At 37.1% G+C, this 21,641-nt stretch overlaps 1 protein-coding gene and 1 long non-coding RNA gene across 8 annotated transcripts in view; one reads left to right on the top strand and one right to left on the bottom strand.

Moving 5' to 3' along the window:
- Positions 1 to 21,641, top strand: part of CACNB2 (calcium voltage-gated channel auxiliary subunit beta 2) — a 220,072-nt gene that overhangs the window by 191,947 nt on the left and 6,484 nt on the right. For 6 of the 7 annotated variants that reach the window (XM_042043652.1, XM_042043653.1, XM_042043658.1 and 3 more), the window contains 4 exons: positions 10,663 to 10,785; positions 15,001 to 15,137; positions 16,934 to 17,010; positions 20,973 to 21,106. In XM_042043652.1, the coding sequence (XP_041899586.1) occupies positions 10,663 to 10,785; positions 15,001 to 15,137; positions 16,934 to 17,010; positions 20,973 to 21,106 (471 nt within the window). Of the gene's footprint in view, positions 1 to 10,662; positions 10,786 to 15,000; positions 15,138 to 16,933; positions 17,011 to 20,972; positions 21,107 to 21,251; positions 21,272 to 21,641 lie in introns of all 7 variants that reach the window. The other variant, XM_042043654.1, reaches the window with a different exon arrangement.
- Positions 17,004 to 21,298, bottom strand: LOC121671639. The gene is made up of 3 exons (XR_006018560.1): positions 21,148 to 21,298; positions 19,868 to 19,955; positions 17,004 to 19,549 (listed from the first exon to the last, which is right to left on the bottom strand). It is a non-coding gene; the product is annotated as an uncharacterized LOC121671639 (long non-coding RNA).

The following is a 21,641-nucleotide window of genomic DNA, read 5'->3' on the forward strand; positions in this document are numbered from 1 at the left end:
TGACATAGCCATGAAAACACATGCTAGAAATTTTGACTTTGATACCAATCAACCAATTTTAAAAGTTCTTTATGCTAGCAAAAAAGAGTATTTCCTTGTTATGAAATACAAATGTAAAACAAGATTAAAATGTATAATTTAACTAATAACCTACTGATTTTATTGTATTTTGTCTTTCCGTTCTCCACATCTTGCAAACAGTTTTTATTTACAAAAAATAGAATGTATAACAGCATTGCAGCTCAATATTCTACTCTTAAGCTTTACTCCAGCTTCTTAATTTCTTTAAGTAAATATGGAAATAAAAAATGGCTATTAATAAAACTAATTTAAAAAAAAAAAACAAAAACAAACCAGAGCAGAACTCCACCATCTGTTTTCCTGTATCCCTGGTGTCACTTTGTGCACATGGGTTATGCCATAAAGCCATTTACAGGCTTCTGGTTGACTACCAGCAATTCAGAAAGGATTACAGATCTCCTTGGAGTATAGCCATGGATTTTATATACTTTTGATACTAGAGGAAAGATACAGAATTTTTAAATTGTTCTTTTAGAAGCTTTAGAAGCCTGCAGAGTTTTAGTTGCTTATTAGGAAACCATACTTGATGTGCAGCAGTGTCTTGTATTGTGTGTAAAAGGTATTGGTGCACAGGGGGTGTTGCAGCTCACTGGTGTGCACACAACCACCTCACCAGATCCAGAGTCAATGATGTGCATCACCTCTTTATAGGCATAGGGACTTTGGGGAAAAATCCGAAAAAATGGGACAAAGAGGAAGAAAGGCAAGGGGAGGCTCTGATTGGCCAGCTGGAGAAAGAGGTGGTAGGATCTCCTGCTGAGTGTCCTCACCCTTCTCTGGGTGCTCTCCCCTCTACAGTATGTGGTGGTGAGAAAGAAACTAAATTTTGGATTTCTCTCATATAAACTAGACCCTATAAAATGAAAGGCAAGACAGTTTGGAGGTTGGAGGGGGGAAGGGCTGATTCTCACGCCACTGGCAGTCACTTCCCAGGAGAACCTGCTGCAACAACGGGTGTAGGCATGTAAAACCCTGTGTGATGTTGAGTGTGTAAATGGCAGCTGCTTATGAATAAAACACTTGTATGTGCACTAACTGTTGTGTGTGGAGAAAACAGCTGTGTGCACATAGGCAGCTGTATCATACAGGGTTGATTCCCTGGTCAGACTGAGCACAGGCCACTCCACTAGCTTTGGTTCAGCCTGAGGAATGATGTCCTTGCCTACCCACAGAAAATTCAGTCCACTCAGCCAAGGAAAGTACAGTAAATTTAAAAAAATCTAGAAACCCAAATTAGAATTCTTGCTGCCGCTTTGCATTTTGATGCCATGTCTCTTTTCTTACAATGAGAAAATTGTTACAATTCTGTGTCATTTTATTTCATGTTTTTATAATAACTCTTGCTGCATCCAGCCTGGAATTAAACCTTAGCAGTTCTATGGCTATAATAAGAGTAAGGTTTATTGCCAGCTAATGTTTCATCTGCTGGCTAGATGACTAGCTGTGCACCAGCTGCATGATATATTCTGTAAGGATATCATCATCACAGCACTTCACTCTTGTATCTCATACACCCACCAGGAAACATGTTTTATCTTGTGCTCTGAGCAAGGAATACAAATGAGATGTCTGAAGGAAAAGTAAATAAGACTATTAGGAAATATTAAAGTAAATGAGAATACTGGGAAATATTAAAGAGAAGTAATGCCATTTATAGCTTGTTACTGTGAGAGACTCTTCTTTGGACAGGGATGAGATGAGAGCTTCCACAAATCTTTAGGTGCTGAGGATGGAGTGTTTTTGGCATGGCTCAGACACAGAATGGCCCAAAGCCTGGCTTTTAGCTGCTGTTTTGTTGGCTTCTCCCCTGCATGGTTCTTCCTGGTTCCTGGCCCATGTCAGAGAAGCCCTAGTTCTGCTCTAGCTTAATTTTAATCTTTGGAGAATTTTTTCTGGCAGAAAGGCATCTCCAGAGTGTATGAGCAAGGCCATGACTCCTTCTGTACTGGGACAGAACTGCAGTGCAGCAGCAGCTGTGCTGGTGCTAAACCTCCTGGGAGCTCTTTCCTTCAAAGAGAAGGGGAAGGGTTTCACTGCTCTCCCAGAGGTACACAGACACAGTGGTGGCCAGGCTGAGGAGTCAAGAATTGCCCTTTTGCCCAAAGCATGAAAGGAGGATTACAACATACAGGAGATACAAGATACAGGAGAATTATATAGATGAAGTTGTTCATGTAGAATTTATTCTATTTATGTGTGTTATTCTGCCAAAATTATGATATTTGCCCTAATAGTTTATATGGTTTGTATCAGCTTCATGTAAACTTTGTTATTTTTAAATAAAATGAAAAATTTTAGATAAAACTACATTTCTCATTAGCTTTGCTTTAAAAAGCTCTAGTTCCCATGTCTCACAGTTGTTTTGCTTTCAGCAAATATTTGAACAGCAGAGCCAAAGTGTGCCTTGGCTCTAGTGCTCTGCCTCTTACGGAATATTAAACCATTTGCAGTCTGTTAATTCTGTGCTGGAAGTTGCAAGGAGTTTTTGGCAATGGATATAGAGATTTCAGTCATACTGATGGTGTTTGAAAATATCAGTGTGACACTAGAAAGATATTGTTGGGGTGATCCTTTTGTTGCTTGTTTTAATTAAGCCTAGAAAATTGCACATACACACATAATTAAATAGAAAAACCTACAAACTGTGTGTACGATGTCAAGTTCTCCAAAGGTAGAAAATGACAGATGTAAAGTGTTTTGTGCTATCTTAGCTTTCCTGTGGAGATATATAAAGCTATAGACTTCACTGCATAGTCTGATTGTATTTAACAACTAGTTGTTGATTATTTTGTTTCTCTTTTGTTGTCATGGGATTGGTGCATTTGTTTCCTCCTTATGGGATAAGGTCAGGCAAAATGTTATTCATGCCATTTTAAAAAGAGATAAATCATCCCTTAGAGACCACTTGCTTTTCTCTTTTGAACTGGGAACTTGATGGCAAAAATGAGTCCACTGAAGGGTTCTTGGATTCTATGGAGTGCTCCTTGTGTTTCAGACATTCTTGATTTTTTGCAAGGAGAGATCCTCCTGTATGCAAGTAAGATACAGTATGTATTGCTCTCTACAACTACCTGAAAGGAGGTCAGTCTCTTCTCCCAGGCAACAGTGAAAGGACAATAGGAAATGGCAGGGGAGGTTCAGGTTGGACATCAGGAAGACTTTTTTCACTTAAAGAGTGCTCAGGCATTGGAACAGGCTACCCAGGGAGGTGGTGGAGTCACCATTCCTGGAAGTGTTCAGGAAATGGCTGGACATGGCACTTAATGCTGTGGTTTAGTTGACGTGGTGGTGTTTGGTCAAATGTTGGGCTTGGTGATCTTGGAGGTCTTTTCCAGCCTTAATGCTTCTGTGATGCTGTGATTCTGTAGTGCTGCAGTGGGAGAAAGTACATTATTGTGAAGTTAATGGTTGAACAGTAATACTATACACAGTGAGGGCTAAGTTAAAGATACCACCACCATTCCCCTGAGTTAAAGGTAGCCTCATTTTCACTTTTCCTAAGTCTGGGATGTTTAACTTGCAAGCTTAAAAAATACTCATTTACCACAGCTTTGAAGATATGTGCTCTGTGTTTATGTAATCTGTATCTAGGCTGTCAGGGAGATTTGCAGCACAGATTCCATTTTAATTTAAAAATGAGAAGTAGTGCAAGACCTGCATAAACAATAGGTACCCAGGTGAGGTAGAAGATAACATAAAGCTATGGCCATAAAATGTAACCATGTGAAAGGGGTGGGAGCATTGAGGCAGCTTAGTGCCTAATTAGTGTTTATCATATCCTCACATAACTTCTCAGTTTTAGTTCAGTGTATGAGTTAAGAGCTAATAGAACATTTGGCTTTTCAGACTCTAAAATATCATCCTTGGAAGATATAGCAATATAATTCCTGGAAATAGAGCAGTCTAGCTAAAAAATGTATGTTTTGAATGAAGGAAGAATTTTTCAACATAGTTTCTTAGAAAAACATACTTAAAATATTATGTAAAAGTGAAACATTTTAACAAACATTAACCTTTGGCTCTAGCAGTTGTAGAGACTTTCTGATCCAATTGGAAAAATGAAGTGCAGAATTACTTAAATATTGGAACCAGCAATAAAACTTGCATGCATAACACTGAATTAAGAAACAATTTCAGTGATGCAACAGTTTTTCAAGAGCTTTTGGTAATAGAATCTACATTTTTAACCATTGCACTGATGATTTATTTAGTGTTTACTTTAGCTTGCTGTGTCACAGAATTTTGCTTTTCCTGAAAAATTTTTGTTTGTGAAGAGCCTGAAAATGCTACTGCAGATCTTTTCTCTATGTGAACCTCAGTTTAGCCGAAAAGCTAAGATCTGCTAAAATGCTGTCTCATAAGCTTAAGATGTCTCATAAGCATAAAATGTCCTCATTGTGACATTGAAAAAAGAACTTGAAATTCCTGCACAGTATTTTTATTGCAAATGACAGTTTTCATCTGCTGGCTTTTGCTGCCAGAATAAGCATGTTTTCAGTAAGCACAAACAGACTTTTTCAGCTGTGCCTGTTTCCAGCGGTTCCCGTTAACTCCCCAAGTGGGTGGTACGGAAGAGCCACCTTTCTGGCACACTTGCATGCAGACAACACATGGCCACTGGTGAGTTTTGGCATTCTGCTCTAATAAAAAAAGACCCTGCTTATATGAGAAAGCTTGATGTGCGTCAGTACAGCTATTTCAGTCTCTGCTGCCTCCTGAGCTGAATGTAAACCAACATTGGTGACTCTATTAAAATACGATTTCGCAAAAGGAAGTAAGAAACATGACTTTCAAACTGTGTGTGAAGATGAGCTAAAATAGTAACAAAAGTATCTCTAGAGAGTACTAGAGGACAAAAAAAAGTCTCTGAAATCTACCTATTGTTAAGAAAAAATGGATCTGGCAGACTCTCTTTTGTACCAGCTGGATGTGTTAAATTTTCCTTCTCTTCAACATTGAGAGCAGGCACTGCTGTAGGAGGGATGCCAAGGAACTGGAAGGATCCAAAGATTTCCTCAGAAAGTGTCTCCAATGGGCCTTGATCCTAAGGAAAATCACAATTAAGCTTTAATAGCTGCATTTCCGTGCAGCAACCCTTACAGCCTGTGTCGAGTCCAGGCGGGAGGCTGATGGCGCGGTGGGCTTGTGCGACGGGCACGAGTCCTCGCTGGCTGCTTTTGCAGAAGGGTGCTCATTCATGTTAGGCACCAGAGAGAAGCCATTGTGACGTGTCCTAGGCAAGAATTCAGTGAGCCAACCCTTTGTAAGGTAGCAGAGCAAGCACTGGTAATGGCTGGACATAGTTCATGTTGCCCTAATTTTGGGAACAGATAGGAAAATGTACTCAGATCAAATAATTCTGTGTTTAACTGCTTCTCTCCCAGATCCTTCTGAAGGGATCTGTGCTATCCAAATCCATTATAATTCAGAAGAGTTTGGATGTCATTATACCATTGTACTTAGGCTGCTACTTATTAACTACAATTGTACTGTGTTTTGGTGTCACACTGTACTTCTCAGCTCCTTCACTTCCTTGGAAGTGCTGAATTCAGCACAAACCCGCTTTTTAGACCGCTTACAATTAAAACTGGAAATTGATACATTCAGTGTGTAATAACACTTCATTTTGCTTGTACTGGACTATAAAACCAAATATTTGTTTTCAATTATGGATTTTTTTTGTTCCTCACTCATTGATACATGAGAGAACCATAGTTCCTGTATGATTTTTCACAACCACAGTGGTCAAATACTGGAGCAAGATGCACAAAGAGCTTATGTTGTTCTGTCCTTAGAGGAGTCTGTTCAAGACTCACTGGGACACAGCCCTGAGCAGCCTGATCAAACAGACCTGTTTTGGGCAGGGATTGGACTGGGAGACAGCAGAGGCTCCTTCCTACCTCTGTTACTCCGTGGTTCTGGCTTCTCACCAGGCTTGTTTGATACACACACCTATGGCTGTAAAAGAAAGCCTGATCTTTGCTGGGAAGTCATATTTTTGATTGCTCCTTTTAGTGACAGCAGCTGTATATGCTCTAATTTTCTGTTGGGGCATTCATGAATTGTCATTGCTTCCTTAGCAATGAGATTGCTGAGCAGATGCTGTTGTTAGAGATTGGACAATTACTTACCTGACATGAGGCTCCAGCAATAAACAGCATTTAGGACCAAAATTTCCTGTGTTCTTAGGTGGGTTTGATTTTTCTTTCTTGTGTAACAGATGTATAAATTAGTGTACAAAGTAAAAGAGGTAAAATAGATAATTTCTTTTATTATTTTTGCATTTGCATTCTCAAGCTACTTTTGTGACAGTATAGGTTTCATAACATTGTACATTTCTTTATAATAGTAATAGAAATCACTTAATTCTGTAAAACATAGCATTTTTGAACGTCTTCTGCTTTATATATTTGACTTTATGTCATTAGGAGGGCAAAATAAAGTGAGGCGTTTTTAGCACAGCGGTCATTAGGCCATCACAGTGCTATTGATCTCTGTCCTACGTAGAGTATTAATATTGTTGATGGCACAAATACTATGTACAGGGCTACTCTGTGAAAATAGTCCTGAACATAGGTCATCATCTGTCATATTTGCTCCCTACTAAGACTACTAGTGAAAAGTTCACTACTAGTGAAAAGTTCACTAGCAGTAATCATCTTTCCTCAGATGAAAGAAATGGTGTGACTTTTTAAATTTTCATGAGTGCAAACTTGTTAGTGATTTGAGAGACACCCATTATATTCATTACCCAAGAGAAGAAAAATTCCTTGCTTTCAGGATAAGGTTGCATGCATCTGTGAAAAGTGGATGGGATGAAGGATGAGTAGCTTTATGTAGAAATAGGGAGGGAGTGAACTTGCTTTGAGACACATTTTCTGTACTTTAACACAGACACCAACTTTGACAAGCGGTTTGTCAAAATGGTAACTGTAATAGTTTTGTGAGTCAGTTCTTGTCTTAGCTGGCAGTGGCTTCATAAAGGTGCATTCTGGTTTTATTTAAACTGGTGTAAATACAGAGGTGCCTCTACTGTAGGAATGATGTGAGAGAGTAAGAAATGAGATGAATCAGAGATCCTAGATCAAGCCCAAGTGTAGACGAAAATGGTTTGGAGAATGCTTTCATCAGTTTTTCTACATCCTGGTAGTGGACAAGGAATAGAGATACCTTGATTATCAAGCAACAATTCCAAAATTAGTGGCCATGAGAGGGATGACCTGTTCTGTGAGGAAATTCCCTGTCAGAAAATTTGCCTCCTTGGCTGGGATCTCCGGGGGCTGCCTCCACTGGGTTTATTGCACAGCATCAAAAAAACTGAAATTAGTTCTAGGGAAAAAAGGGCCCTGTCATGTTTTAAGTACATTACTAGAGAACAGATTGTATTATTTTGCTCTGTTATTGAGTGAAATATTTTTTGAATACAGATTCAACCAAGCAGGTACAAACTTGTTTAAACTGACAAATTGACCCAGGCAGATACAATGTCCAAATGCTTGTGTTACATTCAATACAAGTTAATCATGACACAAGGAAATATAAGTAGTCGAGTACAAAAATACTGTAAATAGTATGGAATTAGTAATGAGGGTTGATATGAGGATGTGTAAAATAAATATAATTTGTAAAGGAAGAGGTGAGATCCAGATAGAAAAAGAGAAAACTGAGTAAGGTTGCTCTAGACACACTTTAATTTATATCCATTACCTAAAGTGTGCAGCCAAAGTTGGTTAAACAGTTGGTGAATAAGACTTTGTTGATTTATATTCTGAGTTTATATCAGAATCTGAAATTGGCTCATGAAGAACCTCACTCCAGAGTGTGTTCCCTGTTCATGGTCTGATTGTTCTCCTTGTGGGTTTATTCAGCTGGTTGAATGTTATACAGGAGAAAAAAAGAAGAACAAGATGGAAGTCTTCTTTTTGAAGATAAGTGAACTTTTCCAGGCTACTTTGTTTCTCTGGAGAGACATGAAATGTTAAACTGTTTAACATCTGGGAGCATCTGTCCCTGTAGTCCAGCCTGTGGATTAACTGAGTGCTAAACTGCCATCCCACTTCATGGAGATTTAGAGAGCGAACAGCAAGTGCTTAGATGTTTTGACCCAGTCTAATTTTAGAACTGCAGAATATGTAAGCAAATGCTAGATACATTTTCAAATGTACATGTATATGTGTCAAAAAAAATTATTATTTTTTTTTTACATAAGACCCTAATTATATAATAACTGGACTTTTTTAGTTCAAGACAATGTAGTTCAGGAAAGGTACTTAATTTGACAGTGCTATGAAACCTTCAGAATTATTTATTTATGTAAAAAGGCTAGCATTTAACTTCTATAAATTAATTAGTTTAAAATATTCAATTAGATGAATTATTGTAGTCTAATCCCATGATAATTCAGTCTCCCTTTCTACCAGTGTGACAGGTATCTAAAATGGGACATACCACTTATGTGAATATCTGTAGCTCAGTGTTCTGCTTTGTTTTTCTGCTCAGAGTTTTACATTATTTTTTTGATGGCAGAAAATGACAGAGAATTTTACCTGCTCCTTTACTTTCATGTTAAGATAGGTCAGGAGTATTTTCCATTGTATTCTTTTTCTTGGGTAGTCAGGTATTGTCTTCTAACAGAAAATTTTAGATCACTTCTAAGAAGTATTTCAAGGACATCAACTTCCTGGAGATGTCTGTTTGTTGCAATGCTGCCAAGATTTTAAAGTCTTTAGTCAACCTAAAGTCTTTCATCCACTGTTACTTTTAGGAGTAAGTCACAGTGGTTGAGAATTTTTTTTTATATTTGCTAGAGGATATAGCAATGTGAGAATGGATAAGCAAGCATACTGTCCCTCCTATCAGTGTTTGGCACAGATCGTTCCTTAATATTTCCATTCCTGTTCTGAGATACATTTCTACAGTGACAGGTTACTGCACCTTACAAAATGATCATTCTTAATAACAGTGGGTGATTTATTTGATGATTTACTATTTGATTGTAAGTATTGCTTATGAGATTTGACAGTTCGATGCTTTTTCCTATCTCTGTTTTCAGTGTTGAAATTAGTAATAGCATAGAAAGCATCAATTCTGTTAGCCTGTAATTTTTACATTCAGGAAAGTTTTGAGGTTTTGTATGAATATTTTAACCCAGTAATTTATGCTATCTTTTATATTTAAGGAAGATACATGATATCATGGAATCCAGTGCCTGTGTGACTCCTTCTTTTGTGGTATGACTAGTTCTGTAATAGTTTGGTATATTTTATGTAGGGTAACAGTGGAAGTAACACTGAGAAAATTACAGAGGAGATGACTAAGATAAGAGTTTGAGCTGTTAAGAAGTGGACATTCCCATTGTATCAACACTGCAAGATTTTTTAATTGATGTGCAGAAATCACCAAATTTTACTTTTGGATGATGGTTCTCATGAATTCCCAGTTTCAGAAACGTAATCATGAATACATAATCATATCAGGATGCCCTTCTAACAGTTTATCTGGTTATGACAAGGTGGGCTAAAAGTTCAGCCTGGGGTAGGAAAGTGGCGGGTCCTGGGGATACTTGGTGATCATGTCTGTGGGGAGAGCAAGCTCAAGCTGGTTTTTAGCCTAGAATGATGCAGAAGAAATGTCGTTCTCCTGTAAAATGGTTGTACCTTTGAGAAGAGGAAGCCCTTGGTAGCTGTAGTCTGGGCTGAGCTGGATGGCACCTTCTATTACTGTACCTGTGCAGAGAGGTGCTCAGCACTGGTGGTGCTGGGAAAGAGAAGCTGTGCAGATGTGGGGCTTCTGTGTGACTCTTCCAGCAACTGCTTCTTGTAAACAAAACTTGGGAAATCCTCTAACTCACTGACGTCAGCTAGCAGTGTAAGAAAGAATTAGGGGAATGAACAGATCTCTCTATGGTTGGTAATTTGTAACGACAGGATGATGTCAAGGCACATTGCTCCACTCTCAGAGTGGAGTGAGATTACTTGCTTAGGGGTCACTGGCAGCTGCTGGCACCTCTTCTCCAAATTTGTAATTTTCCCCAAACAGTTCTTGGGGACTGAGGCTGTGAGGGCTACACTAATGGCAGCCTTAGAATGATGCTGAAGTGACCAGCACATGGGTGCCCAGATGAGAAAGGTATGGAAAGAGCAATGTTGGTGCAGTGCCATGCTTCCCTTGCAATGCCTTTTGCAGCCCCATTGTCCGTGGAGCTTAGGTTTTGTAGCTCTTGAAAACCGACCTTCTATGGCAGCCCCCAAACACAGAACTTGCAGCAGAACTGCAAGCTGACAATATTATATGGACGGCCAAGTAGATTGTGATTACTAATTACTGATTTGATTTAGCTTAAATTAATTCAGAGCTCTATCACCTACTAAAAATCTGTATTGTGTGAAATGTGCTGATATTAATAGCTAATGTCAGTAAACAAAATTCTCCATTATGTTTTGCATGGATGCATCGAGAGTTCTTTGTAATTTTTACGATTTTAAAAGCTTAACATACAGAAATCATCTCCTGTGTATGTGTTTGTACATACGTATGTGTTTGCAAGGGAAATCTTCATGATGTTTATCTTCTATTTTGCAGTCAAAACCTGTTGCATTTGCAGTTCGGACAAATGTTGGGTACAGTGCAGCTCATGAAGATGATGTTCCAGTCCCAGGCATGGCCATCTCATTTGAGGCTAAAGATTTTCTTCATGTTAAAGAAGTAAGTAAAACCAGAGGAGTAAGTGAATCACTCTTTAATGGAATATTTGAGGAATAGTGCTACTATTTTGCAATGTTGATAACACTTCACATTGCCAGAGCACTTTACAAATGTTATTTAAAGAAGGTAACAGTGTATAAGGAATTGAATGTTCTTTTAAATGCTATTCTTGTAGGAGCAATGGCACAAATTTCTTACAATCAAATTAATGAAGTTCAGAAAGCAAGTACTTTTCTTCTATAGTAAAAATTGCTTATTTATAGGTTTAAATGTTTATGTCTGATTATTCAAAGATAATATATTTGTGTTTTTTTCTAATCTGGCACTATGAGGGTTTGCTGTGATTCAGCAGCCAAGGGTTTCTTCTCTTTTACTTGTGTGACTGCATCTCAACCCCAAAATCCTCAGGTCTCTTGTTTTTCTACTGAAGCTACTTCCTGGGAACAGACAATATTTAATTAGTAGTTACATGCTGAAGAACTGGAATGATGTTTCAAGATAATAGCAACTGTCAATAAAGGTGCTTTGCATCTGCTGCATTGTTTTTCTTTTCCTGTAGTTGGAAAATTTTAAATTTTTACAGTTTCAAACACCTAAAGTAATTTTCTTTCTCTGCTTCTTGCAAGACAATCCCAAGCAGATAACTTGGTAACTTTCACATGCAGGCCCTCCTCTGTAGCCTGCTGTTCCCTTTTGAATGACACCTTCATTTTATAAGGTTTTCCAGCTTTTGGTCGTATTCCATTGTGATTTGTCTCAAAACGGCCCATCTGGATCTGGAAATTTATAGAAAAAGGAATAGAAGTTGGTTTTAAGTTAGAGCAACCTAGCCAATGCATTTGAAATTATGTCTTTGTCTTGTTTTATCGAAAAATCCCTCAGTAGTTATGATTGATGAGGCACAATGATTCTGCTAGTGCAGGTGCCTTGGGAAGAAAGAAACATTCCTAATACAGAGAGAGAAATAGAGGTGGACAGAGACGAAGGAAACACAAGAAACAGACTTGGCTAATGATCATAATTTTTCATATATATTAAACACACAAAAAGGGGATAATTTTGATTCAGACTCTATATATTGAAGGAAATATGCTTTCTGTCTAATGGTAATGTGAAAGAATTTCTTTGCTCTGCCTTGTGACAAAAGAAGAGATGAGCAGGCAGAGAGTCCTGGCAAAAGAAAAACATCAGTGTTCTCCAGTGAGTCTTGAAGTACTGGAAAATACAGCTCAGTTTGGTTAGATCAAATGGGTTTGTGTAGTCATCTATTCCATCTGCACTCCAAATGAGGTGGTAAACTCTCAAACAGCACCAGACACACAGGGTCAGCAGTTTTCCGTTCAAGTTTATGCATTTTTCTTCACAGCACAACTTAGTCTCAGATGTATATATATAGGGAAGAAAATCAGGCAAAAAAAAGGCCCCTGAACTTTTCTGGATCTCCAGAAATGCCTTGAAAGGAAGCTTAGCTCAGCTGAGTTCTTACATTGTCTGTGTCTGCGTGTAGTACTGAGGGGTGGTAAAATAGATGAAAATGTTCTTGCAGCCCCAGGTGTGAGAGAAGAGGCATTCTGTGCTGATTGCCTTTAAAAAAGCGTGGTTTTCTCTGTAAGCTGTCAAGAAGAGTTGGTTGTCTGCTGGTTCTAGTCCAGAGATGGGTTGGGAAGGAACCCCATGACCAGGCCACCTGCACTGCTGGAATGGAGAGATGGGAAGGGATCCACAAGTAGTTGAACTTGGACTTGGACTCTTGCCCTGCATTTGGCAGCAAGTCTGGGTGGGTTGAACCTCCTTCAGAGGGTGCCCCGGGCCCAGCCCTTCCCTGCACAGCCATGTCCTCCCCCTCCATCTTCTGTGCCATGCCCTGCTCACCCTCCAGGGCTCTGTATCCCACCAGGTATTGCCCCTTCAGTACTTTTGGTGCTCTCTACAGTTAATGCTGGGAGAACTGAATTGTCCAAACTTTAGTTATTTATGCAGATTAAAAGAAAAAAACCATATTAGACTATAAAAAGCAGTGTTGCTTCTATATTTTATACCTAACTTGTCCCTAGAAATGAAGAAACCTAAGTTAATCACCAGTAGCTTTTGCCTGCATAATGATGCCATACTGGACCAATGTTGTCCTCTTCTTGTCTGCAAGGGCTGTTTACCAATTTGTACTGCCGAGAGGGCTCAAACAAGAAAAACTTCAGTTCCAAATGTACATGGACAACGGTGAAAAGTACTGCAGTGATTGAGTATAAGGGAAATTTATCTCCATTATTAGGTCACATTCATTAAAATTCAGTACACAAAAGGATGAAGGATTCCTTCCTGCATGAAGAAACTGCTGCATCATAGTAACTTATGAATCTTTTGAGGCTTTAATGCATGGTCATAAGTTTGCTCTTGTTTAATTAATTTCTGTGTTTCCCTTGGCACTCCAAGCACAGGTGAATTATAGAGAATCACTCACTTCAGCCAGCACCTTCAGAGCAGGACACCTCTCTACCAAGATTTCCAAAAAAATATAAAATTAGAAAGTATTATGTGTGGTATTGTTAAATTTAAAAAGTATCTAATACTCTTCATATACTGACACAGCATTTATCTTTGAGACTTTCCAGAAGTGAATTCTGCATGCTTATATTTCTTTATGAAGAAGAAATTCCTATAGATTTCAGATTTCTATTCCTTCTAATAAAATTTATATTTTGCCTAGTAGTCTGTTGTGCTGTAGGACAAAAATAGTGACTGTTCAGATTTTAATTTAATGGTGGTTTTTAATTATCTATGGCTCCCTTTTACCAAGCTAATGATTTAGTTAGCCTTTTGTAATGAAAGGTTATAATTTTAATAATACATTTCAGTCTAATACAGCTTTGAGAAACTGCTATTTCAGATTAGCTCCCTATTAAATGCTGGTATTCTTACTCATAAAGGCATCCCATTGAATGAATATTATAGATCTCCTTATGTTTTATGACCTTAAAAGTGCTTTTATTTTAATCTTTATTTTTTGTTAGCTGAATGTCTGACAGTTGGTCTCAGGCATCACAAGATTTCTGTAGTTGCCAAAGTGAAAGATAATACTGCAATTTAGATGTGTATCAGTGATCCACCAATGATAATAAAACTATTTTTTTTATGGGAGCCCACACATTTTACATGCTTTATTCCTAACTGTACACTTGGTAAAGCTACTTATTATATAATTAAATATGCACTACAGTATCTACATTAATGGCTTCAGATTCAAGAAGGCAACTTCTCTCCACATTCCAGTGTTTTGTTACAGTTTCATAAATATTCCAAATTAATATTTAATGGTAGTTATTCCCATGGAATGCTGAAAGTATTGCATGTGAGGCCATCCACAAGTGACCTATTCTCATTCAAAAATGGTGAATAAATAAGAATGGAAAAAGCAAATAGTTCTGCTGTATAGGCCTCTGCAAAACAAACTGCCTTCCCCATGCGTGGTGGAGGGGTGTGTATGAATAAAGGTATTGAATTAGAGTAGTCAATATCTCATATTTAATAAAGATGAAATTCAGTTAATTGGACTATATGGTGGACTTGTGTAATTGTTAGGATTTTTTAGTTATCCAAAGGTATCTTTTTCTTATGGATCTATCATAGTAAGTTTAAAATGCAGATCATGTGAGCTATCTGCAGCAGAGTATATATAAGCAGCAGAATTCAGTCATATTTCAGAAGATTTTAGTGAGAAGTTGGGGAATTTGAGAAGTAGTTTTTTTTAATTAAACAGAGAACTGAATGAAATGGAATTAGAAAAATAGGTTATTACAGTTCCATAAAAATTGTAGCAGTAGGTGAGAGTAGATCCTAAGTCTCTGGTGTCCACCAAGGAGAACCGTGAAGGGAGAACAAAAGCAGCTCTCATGTATGAGGGGAGAAGATTGTGAAGGAAGAAGAAATAAAGATGGTGAAATGGGTAGAAATAAAAACCAGGGAGAAACATGAAGTCTGCGAAGGAAGGTTTCTGCTTAAGCACTGTGGATTTTAATAATTTGAAAGGAATAATTATTTTAATGTATTTCTGTATATTACCACAATTCTTCATTGCCATAATAACGTAGGACAGTCATTAACTGCAGGGAAGAATTACAAAAAATAGCATAGCTGCAAATTAAAACTAATAACAAAGTTATCCCAGATCCAGTAATTTCTTAGTATGTTACCTTTTTCTTTTTTTTGTTTAATCTGTAGAAATTTAATAATGACTGGTGGATAGGACGATTGGTAAAAGAAGGCTGTGAAATAGGATTCATACCAAGCCCAGTCAAACTAGAAAACATGAGGCTGCAGCATGAACAAAAGGCAAAACAAGGAAAATTCTACTCCAGGTAATAATAAGAAATCTTTAAAAATAGCAACATGACACAACTTGGAAATTGATGCTGTGTATCACTCATGTGTATGCTTAATTATCGTAATGTCAGCTACAAATGTTTTTAATCAATTAAGAAATTACAATATAATTAATTATATTTTATATTATATATAACATTGTTTTATTTATTATCTTGTTAATTAATAAGCTAATTTTTTTCATTGCTATTTGAGAGAAAAAGATATTTGGATTGGTGATCTGTGGTGGCCTACAATTGAAATTATTTCCTTTTTTTTCCCTAAAATATATGCTAATATACGTTGCAGTAAGTACATTTATTATGTGTTAGTAAATATTTTGACTTAAAATTAGTTTATCTAAATTCTGTAGCATTTTTTACTTGTTTTGATGATCTAGCTATTTCTAAACACGTTTAAAGCTCATTTTAGAAATTACAGAATGTTAAGATGAATTTATTCGTAAGCCAGAACTAGTGCCTGTTAGTTAGCTCACAGGGAAAAAATGGTCTTGTCAAATCATTGCCTACAAATACAGCTCTTAAGAACACTACATTTTATGATGGAGGTTTCATGTCATTTGTTATCTCTGACTGCAGCCATCATTGCATAAGAAAAATGATTGTTTCTAGATATTCTGGACAATACTACAAGATAGAATAATGTCACCTTTACTGTAGAATTCTTAATAAAGTAGTTTTCTAGTAACACATGTGGAAGCAAATGTCACTTGTTTCCCTTTGAGTATAAAGGAAACAAATATCCCCAGAGTATTTGAGTGGGATGGACCAGGAATTGAGCTAGGAACCATTTGGGAAGCAGGAAATGTTTTCCTATCTCAATAGGAAGGGCAACAGTGTTTGTAGAGCATGCCTAGAGTTGGACACTGTGATTGTGCAGTGCTCAGCTGTGTGAAATGCCTTTCCCATGAGCATGGTGTCCTCAGCAGAAGGATCTGGTCCTTATTCCTCTAGTGACACTTTTGGCACAGCCAGATCTGTCCCAGTGATTCGGTTCCTTTCCAAATAGTAGAGGCTTCCATTCTCCAGAAATTCTCACTGAAGATAACATTGTCCTACACCACAAATGCATTAACTTAGTGCTTATTCGTATTTTAAGATAGAGAAAGTGGAAACTACTACTATCACGTGAATGATTTGAAGAGTGAGATAACCTTTCTTACATTCTTTTCAGAGCTTTTCTTATTATGGTAACTGAAATAAAAAGACTAGAACTGTTGTTTCATTTTCATGACTTGGATAGGTTTTCACAAAGCAGAACTTGACAAAACCTTAGACTGCTTTACCTTTGTTTGAGAGACTTTTTTTCTTAAGTGCTATATTGTATTGAGAAAGCAGAAGAATTTGTACTTTAATTAAATTGAAAAGATGATAGAAAAACAGAGTCTCATCTTCATTAGGGATTTGTCAATAACTCTTCATTTAAAGGAGACAGATATGTTTGCTGGCTTAAGAAAAAGTCTTAGAAATGAGTAGTAATATTAATCATTATATACCAGTAGCCATATTAATGACTGAATTGCATTAAGATCATGAGGAAGTGAGAGCAGCAGAATGAATTGCACAGCAGCACAGGGAGTATGATCGATGTTTGCAGTTCCTCAGGTCTCAAAATATACACATATTTTGTGTGAGATGTATATTTTATACCACTGCCAGAAATACTGTTTGTCTTACAGCTAGCACCTCATTTAGAAGGCAGATAATAAATAAACTAGAAAAAAATTTGAGAAAGCTACAGAACTTCAGACTAATTTATTACTTTACTCCAGTAAATCAGGAGGAAACTCTTCATCCAGTTTGGGTGACATCGTTCCTAGTTCCAGAAAATCGACGCCTCCATCATCTGGTGAGTAGGTTGTGAACCCTTCGGTAAAGAGATTCATCAACCTAATCTGTTAAAATTCACATACCTTTAGACCTATTCTTCTTATTCCCCATTCTTCATAGGTAAAACCTGAGTGTTGTGTTACCAGATAAGGCTGATTTGGATAGGTTTGAAATAATGGAGTAGATGCAAGCAAGTTCAGGCAATGATAGGGCTGTGAATGCACATAATTCCCTCTTTGCTTTTACCACGGAGCTTTGTAGCAAAGATAGAACAGATCTGTGAGACTACATTACAGTAGGTAGTGGAAGGTTTGGTCTGGTCTGAGCACTCCTATTGAACAGTAAATGCCTTCTGGTACAGGAGAAAAAGCAGCAATAAAAATCGAAGTTCCTGAGAGGTTTCTGCAGTAGCATCAAGAAAGGCATTATTTTAAAACATCAGGGACATTTAGTTTCACTATTCTGATCATGAGGATGTGCTTCACATAATTCTAGGATACTGGATATTTTTTGCCTTGTACAAACTTTTCACAAATACTATTTTGTACTTAGAGCATCAACATATAGATTTAACTTTAGTTAGGTTGGATTCAAGTGGTATGAAGCAAATACATGGCAAGTTGGTGGAGGATGCTGGCATTAGCACCATACAAAAAGCATAGCAGAAGATCACAAAAAAAATTTCTACTGAATTCAGCTGCTGTGTTGCTGGATGTTTTATCTTCTCATATACATTTTGAATACCTGAAAGCAGAAAATATTAATGAGTGTTGGTAGTTTCTTGTATTCTAGGGCAAAGACATGTATTTTCCAATCATACTCATTTATATGGAGTCTGGCCTACAGAGCAGGCGTCTTAAAATGACCCTCAAGATTTTGAAGTATTTACTCGGTCATTTAAAAGGGAGACAGAGAAATTAAATCATGTTATGGTAGTGGCTTCATTTGGTTCAGTTAATTGAAATATATCTCTGTCTTGTGAAGCCATGGATTGTTACTAACTACCAACTTTATTACAATTGCATTTTGTTTATTAAAATTGCACCTCAGTTTCACTTAAGTTCTCTTTTAGTTTGAAAATACATTAGATGCCCATCACAGGTGTGTAGAACACATCTTAATCTTTTGTTTTATGATGGCTTTACACTGACACATTTGCTGTTATGGTCAACTTTTTCAACAACTGCATTTTTGTACTAAAATTGTCCATGGAACTATGTTGCAATTTTATAGTTAAAGCATATGAAATGCTGTAATATTATTTGCTGTCAAAAAAACCGCTTGAAGATCAGTACATAAATTTCCAGAATGTTGCACAGAATTTAGAGTTAAGAGCACAGATAACACCTAGATTACCAGCAGACTGACTGCTACCCATCCTGTAATATTCATTGCATTGAATCGTTTCTTCAGACAGTGGTTTTCAAGAAATATGGATTTCTGGAGAAAGAAGGAAGTCTGTTAAAGTTTATTCAGTTACAGTGAAGATTTGGAAAATATGTATGAATAGTTCATATTAGCTTTTTCTGTGATCGCCGGATTTTGAGTCTACAATAATTTTTTGCTTATCTTAACACATCTGAAGAAAGGTGAAAGAGGCTGTCCTGGTTTGAGAGAAATTTGGAGGAAATGTCCCAAATGAACGTATCCTCTAATAGAAGGCAGATTTCAGCAGCCCCTCCCCCACCAGCCATTGGCTCAGTGCCGGTCAAATTCTTTGTAGAAAATCTGGGGCCTGAAGAGGATGGAAGAAGAGGCATAGTTTGTGACTAAAACAAGAATTCAAGTGACTTTGAAGCACAATTCAATTATTATTCCTACACCTTCTCTTTTTGAAAGTTTAATCAATTACATCAATTATTTAATAAGTTGAAGAATATTAACTGAATAAGTTAGTTTCATTTTTTTACTTCGAGTCAGGGATGGGCTTTTTCAATAAAATAGTGCCACAGAAAAACCAAACCAGAACAAACCCAAAAATAAGATGAAGAACCAGTGAAAAACAAATGGAGGCTCATATCCATTTAAATAATCAATATTGATATAGTGAACAATCCATACAGTCCTTATGGGCCATCAAACAGCATAAGAATAATGGTGAAAATGACTGAAAAAAACTCAATGAACTAAAGATAGTTTACAGTAAAAGAACAGGAGATGTTACATAGTGTGAAGACTGAGAATGAAAAAGGAGATATTGGTATCTAGCTGATCAAGTTCTGCATTTCTTTCTTATAGGAAAAGCTTAAGGTACCTGATTTTTTACTGACAATTTTGGTTGAACATAGAACCGAAGGAGTTTTTAATGTGTCTTATTATGAGTGATTTACAGCATCTGTGCTGGCCTGTATTCAAGAAAAGATAATATGTTCTTTTTATACTTATGAAGAGGATGAAGGAAGAGTGTTGCTAGAAGAAAATGTTACATGATTTCTGTGGCTGTTTTTAGGAGCAGGATTATAGAAACAGGATGGGGATCTACTCACTGAGTTTTTCCTGGGAAGGGCAGGCACAAAGGCACAGTAACTCAGGGAATGCCAGGCATCAAGGCATTAGATCTGTGGATAATTCAAATGGGAGAAGGTACTTTATGCAAACAAAAGAGATCACTGCCCCAAGTGTCTCTTAAATCACTAGCTGCACGTAGGCTTGACAGAAATATTTATTTGTTACATAATTTAATAGCACATGCCACTGTATTAGCTGATGTCCCACTCATGAAGCAGATGAAATCAGGTCACTAAGATGGTTTCATAATAGTTTGCAGTGATTAATTAAGGGTTTGGATAAAGTCAATGCAAACGATTCTGCTTACAGATCTGTTTAGGGTTAGGCTCAGTTTGGCATAATGGCACAGCAAGATAAGCGTGTGTTACCAGAGGGAGTGGAGAGGTGGGTAAGATCTTCTCACACCAGGGTGATGCTGTACACGTTTGTGGTTCACTTTGTGCATCTACTTGCTTTCTGAAGAAAAATTTAAATCACTACTTAAGATCAGGATTGATTGTTGGAAACAAGAGAGGTTTTGTTTGGTTTTGTTTTGTTTTAGATGTATTTAGCAGGTATCTGTTGTAGTCAGCATTCAGGATAATATGGCTTTGCATTTTGAAAGTGTATTTATTACTGAGTCTGTGAGGATTCTTGTTGAAACTGTTGTTACTTGCTAAAAAGGGTAAATAATTCAAGGGTATGGTATAAGCATTGTTTGTTATATATTCTTTCAGGGTAGAGATTGAACAGCAATGGTTTGTTGTATTCACTTCCATTTTACGCTGCCTATGTCCTCGCTCTTTACATAGGTTCCATGTCTGAGCCAAGCTGGGATAAATTTCTTTTCTTCTGCTATCCATTCTTTTTAGTTTTCACTATTAGTAGATCTGTGTTTATTATTCCTAATAAATGTATCTTATGAGTACAATGCATTTTTATGTAAAGGAATTAAAAATGCCAATTTTAGTCCATCCTGAGATAAATGGAGATATCATTGTACCAATATCTGGCTGATTTTGTCTTCAAAAGTGATTTTTCTTCCATTTCTTCATTTTCCATAGACACAGTAGTAACATTTCGTATTTCATTTGGTGATACCCATTTTCAATTAGTGTTCATTGCTATAAAATAATGCAAATGTTCTTGACCAAGTTCTGTTGTTTATATTGGTGGAAGTCTTATCTATTCCAGTGAATACTTTGGATCTACACTGGCGTAACAAGAACAAACTTGGCCATTGGTCTGTTTTGTAAATGTTACAGTAGCTGTTACAGATTGCCTTCTGTCTTCTAATCCTAATGTACTGCACCTTTAAATTTTTCCCTTTGATTTACTGTGGTTTTTTCTCATGGTTGACTTTTAATTTTTATTTATTTATTTATTTATTTATTACTCTGGACAGTTTTATTTCTCTTTACCTGTAATTTCCTTTTTAACCTATCTTTACTTTCCCTGTCATCTGATAATTCTGAATTGTTTGTCTGTATATAGCTATAGACATAGATGCCACTGGCTTAGATGCAGAAGAAAATGATATTCCAGCAAACCATCGCTCCCCCAAACCCAGTGCAAACAGTGTAACATCACCCCACTCCAAAGAGAAAAGAATGCCCTTCTTTAAGAAGGTAACACCGACTTCCAAGCTCCCATCTGTCCACCTGCTCACCTGCACTGCGTCGCATTTCTAGTCCTGTTAACTGTCTGCGTCCTTTGACCAGCCAATAACATGCATGCTTTGTTGTTCTTTGTTTCTTTTCCATGCTGCTGTAGCTAAGCAGAAGCAGAAATCGGTAAGTTTATATCGACATTGCCTGTGTTTATCCTGCCACTGGCATCATTAGCATTATGAGTCCAGATTAACAATGCGGCTATTCTAGAATTAAGGATGACGAGATGTGTTGAGCTGTTGGTGGATTCATTACAGGAAAACAGGAAAAAGTTCAGTGTGTCTGTGAAGCTCTGCTACGTACTTATCCTTTTTGATGGAATAATAGGACACACTTAAAAGGCCTTCTGAATGTTTGAGAAAATTATTTCTGGCAAACATAATGCACCTCTCTAGTGCATGTTTATTCCTTCTATATCTTTCTCAAGTTTTTTGGCTTTTTTCTTTATTACTCAGTCTATTGAAATCATTACTGGAATCTATCAGATACTCAG

The sequence above is a fragment of the Corvus kubaryi genome, unplaced genomic scaffold (assembly GCF_017639235.1).
Source record: "Corvus kubaryi isolate FWS band 111438036 unplaced genomic scaffold, C.kubaryi_AGA036_p1.0 37398, whole genome shotgun sequence".
In the NCBI taxonomy this organism is placed as follows: domain Eukaryota; kingdom Metazoa; phylum Chordata; class Aves; order Passeriformes; family Corvidae; genus Corvus; species Corvus kubaryi.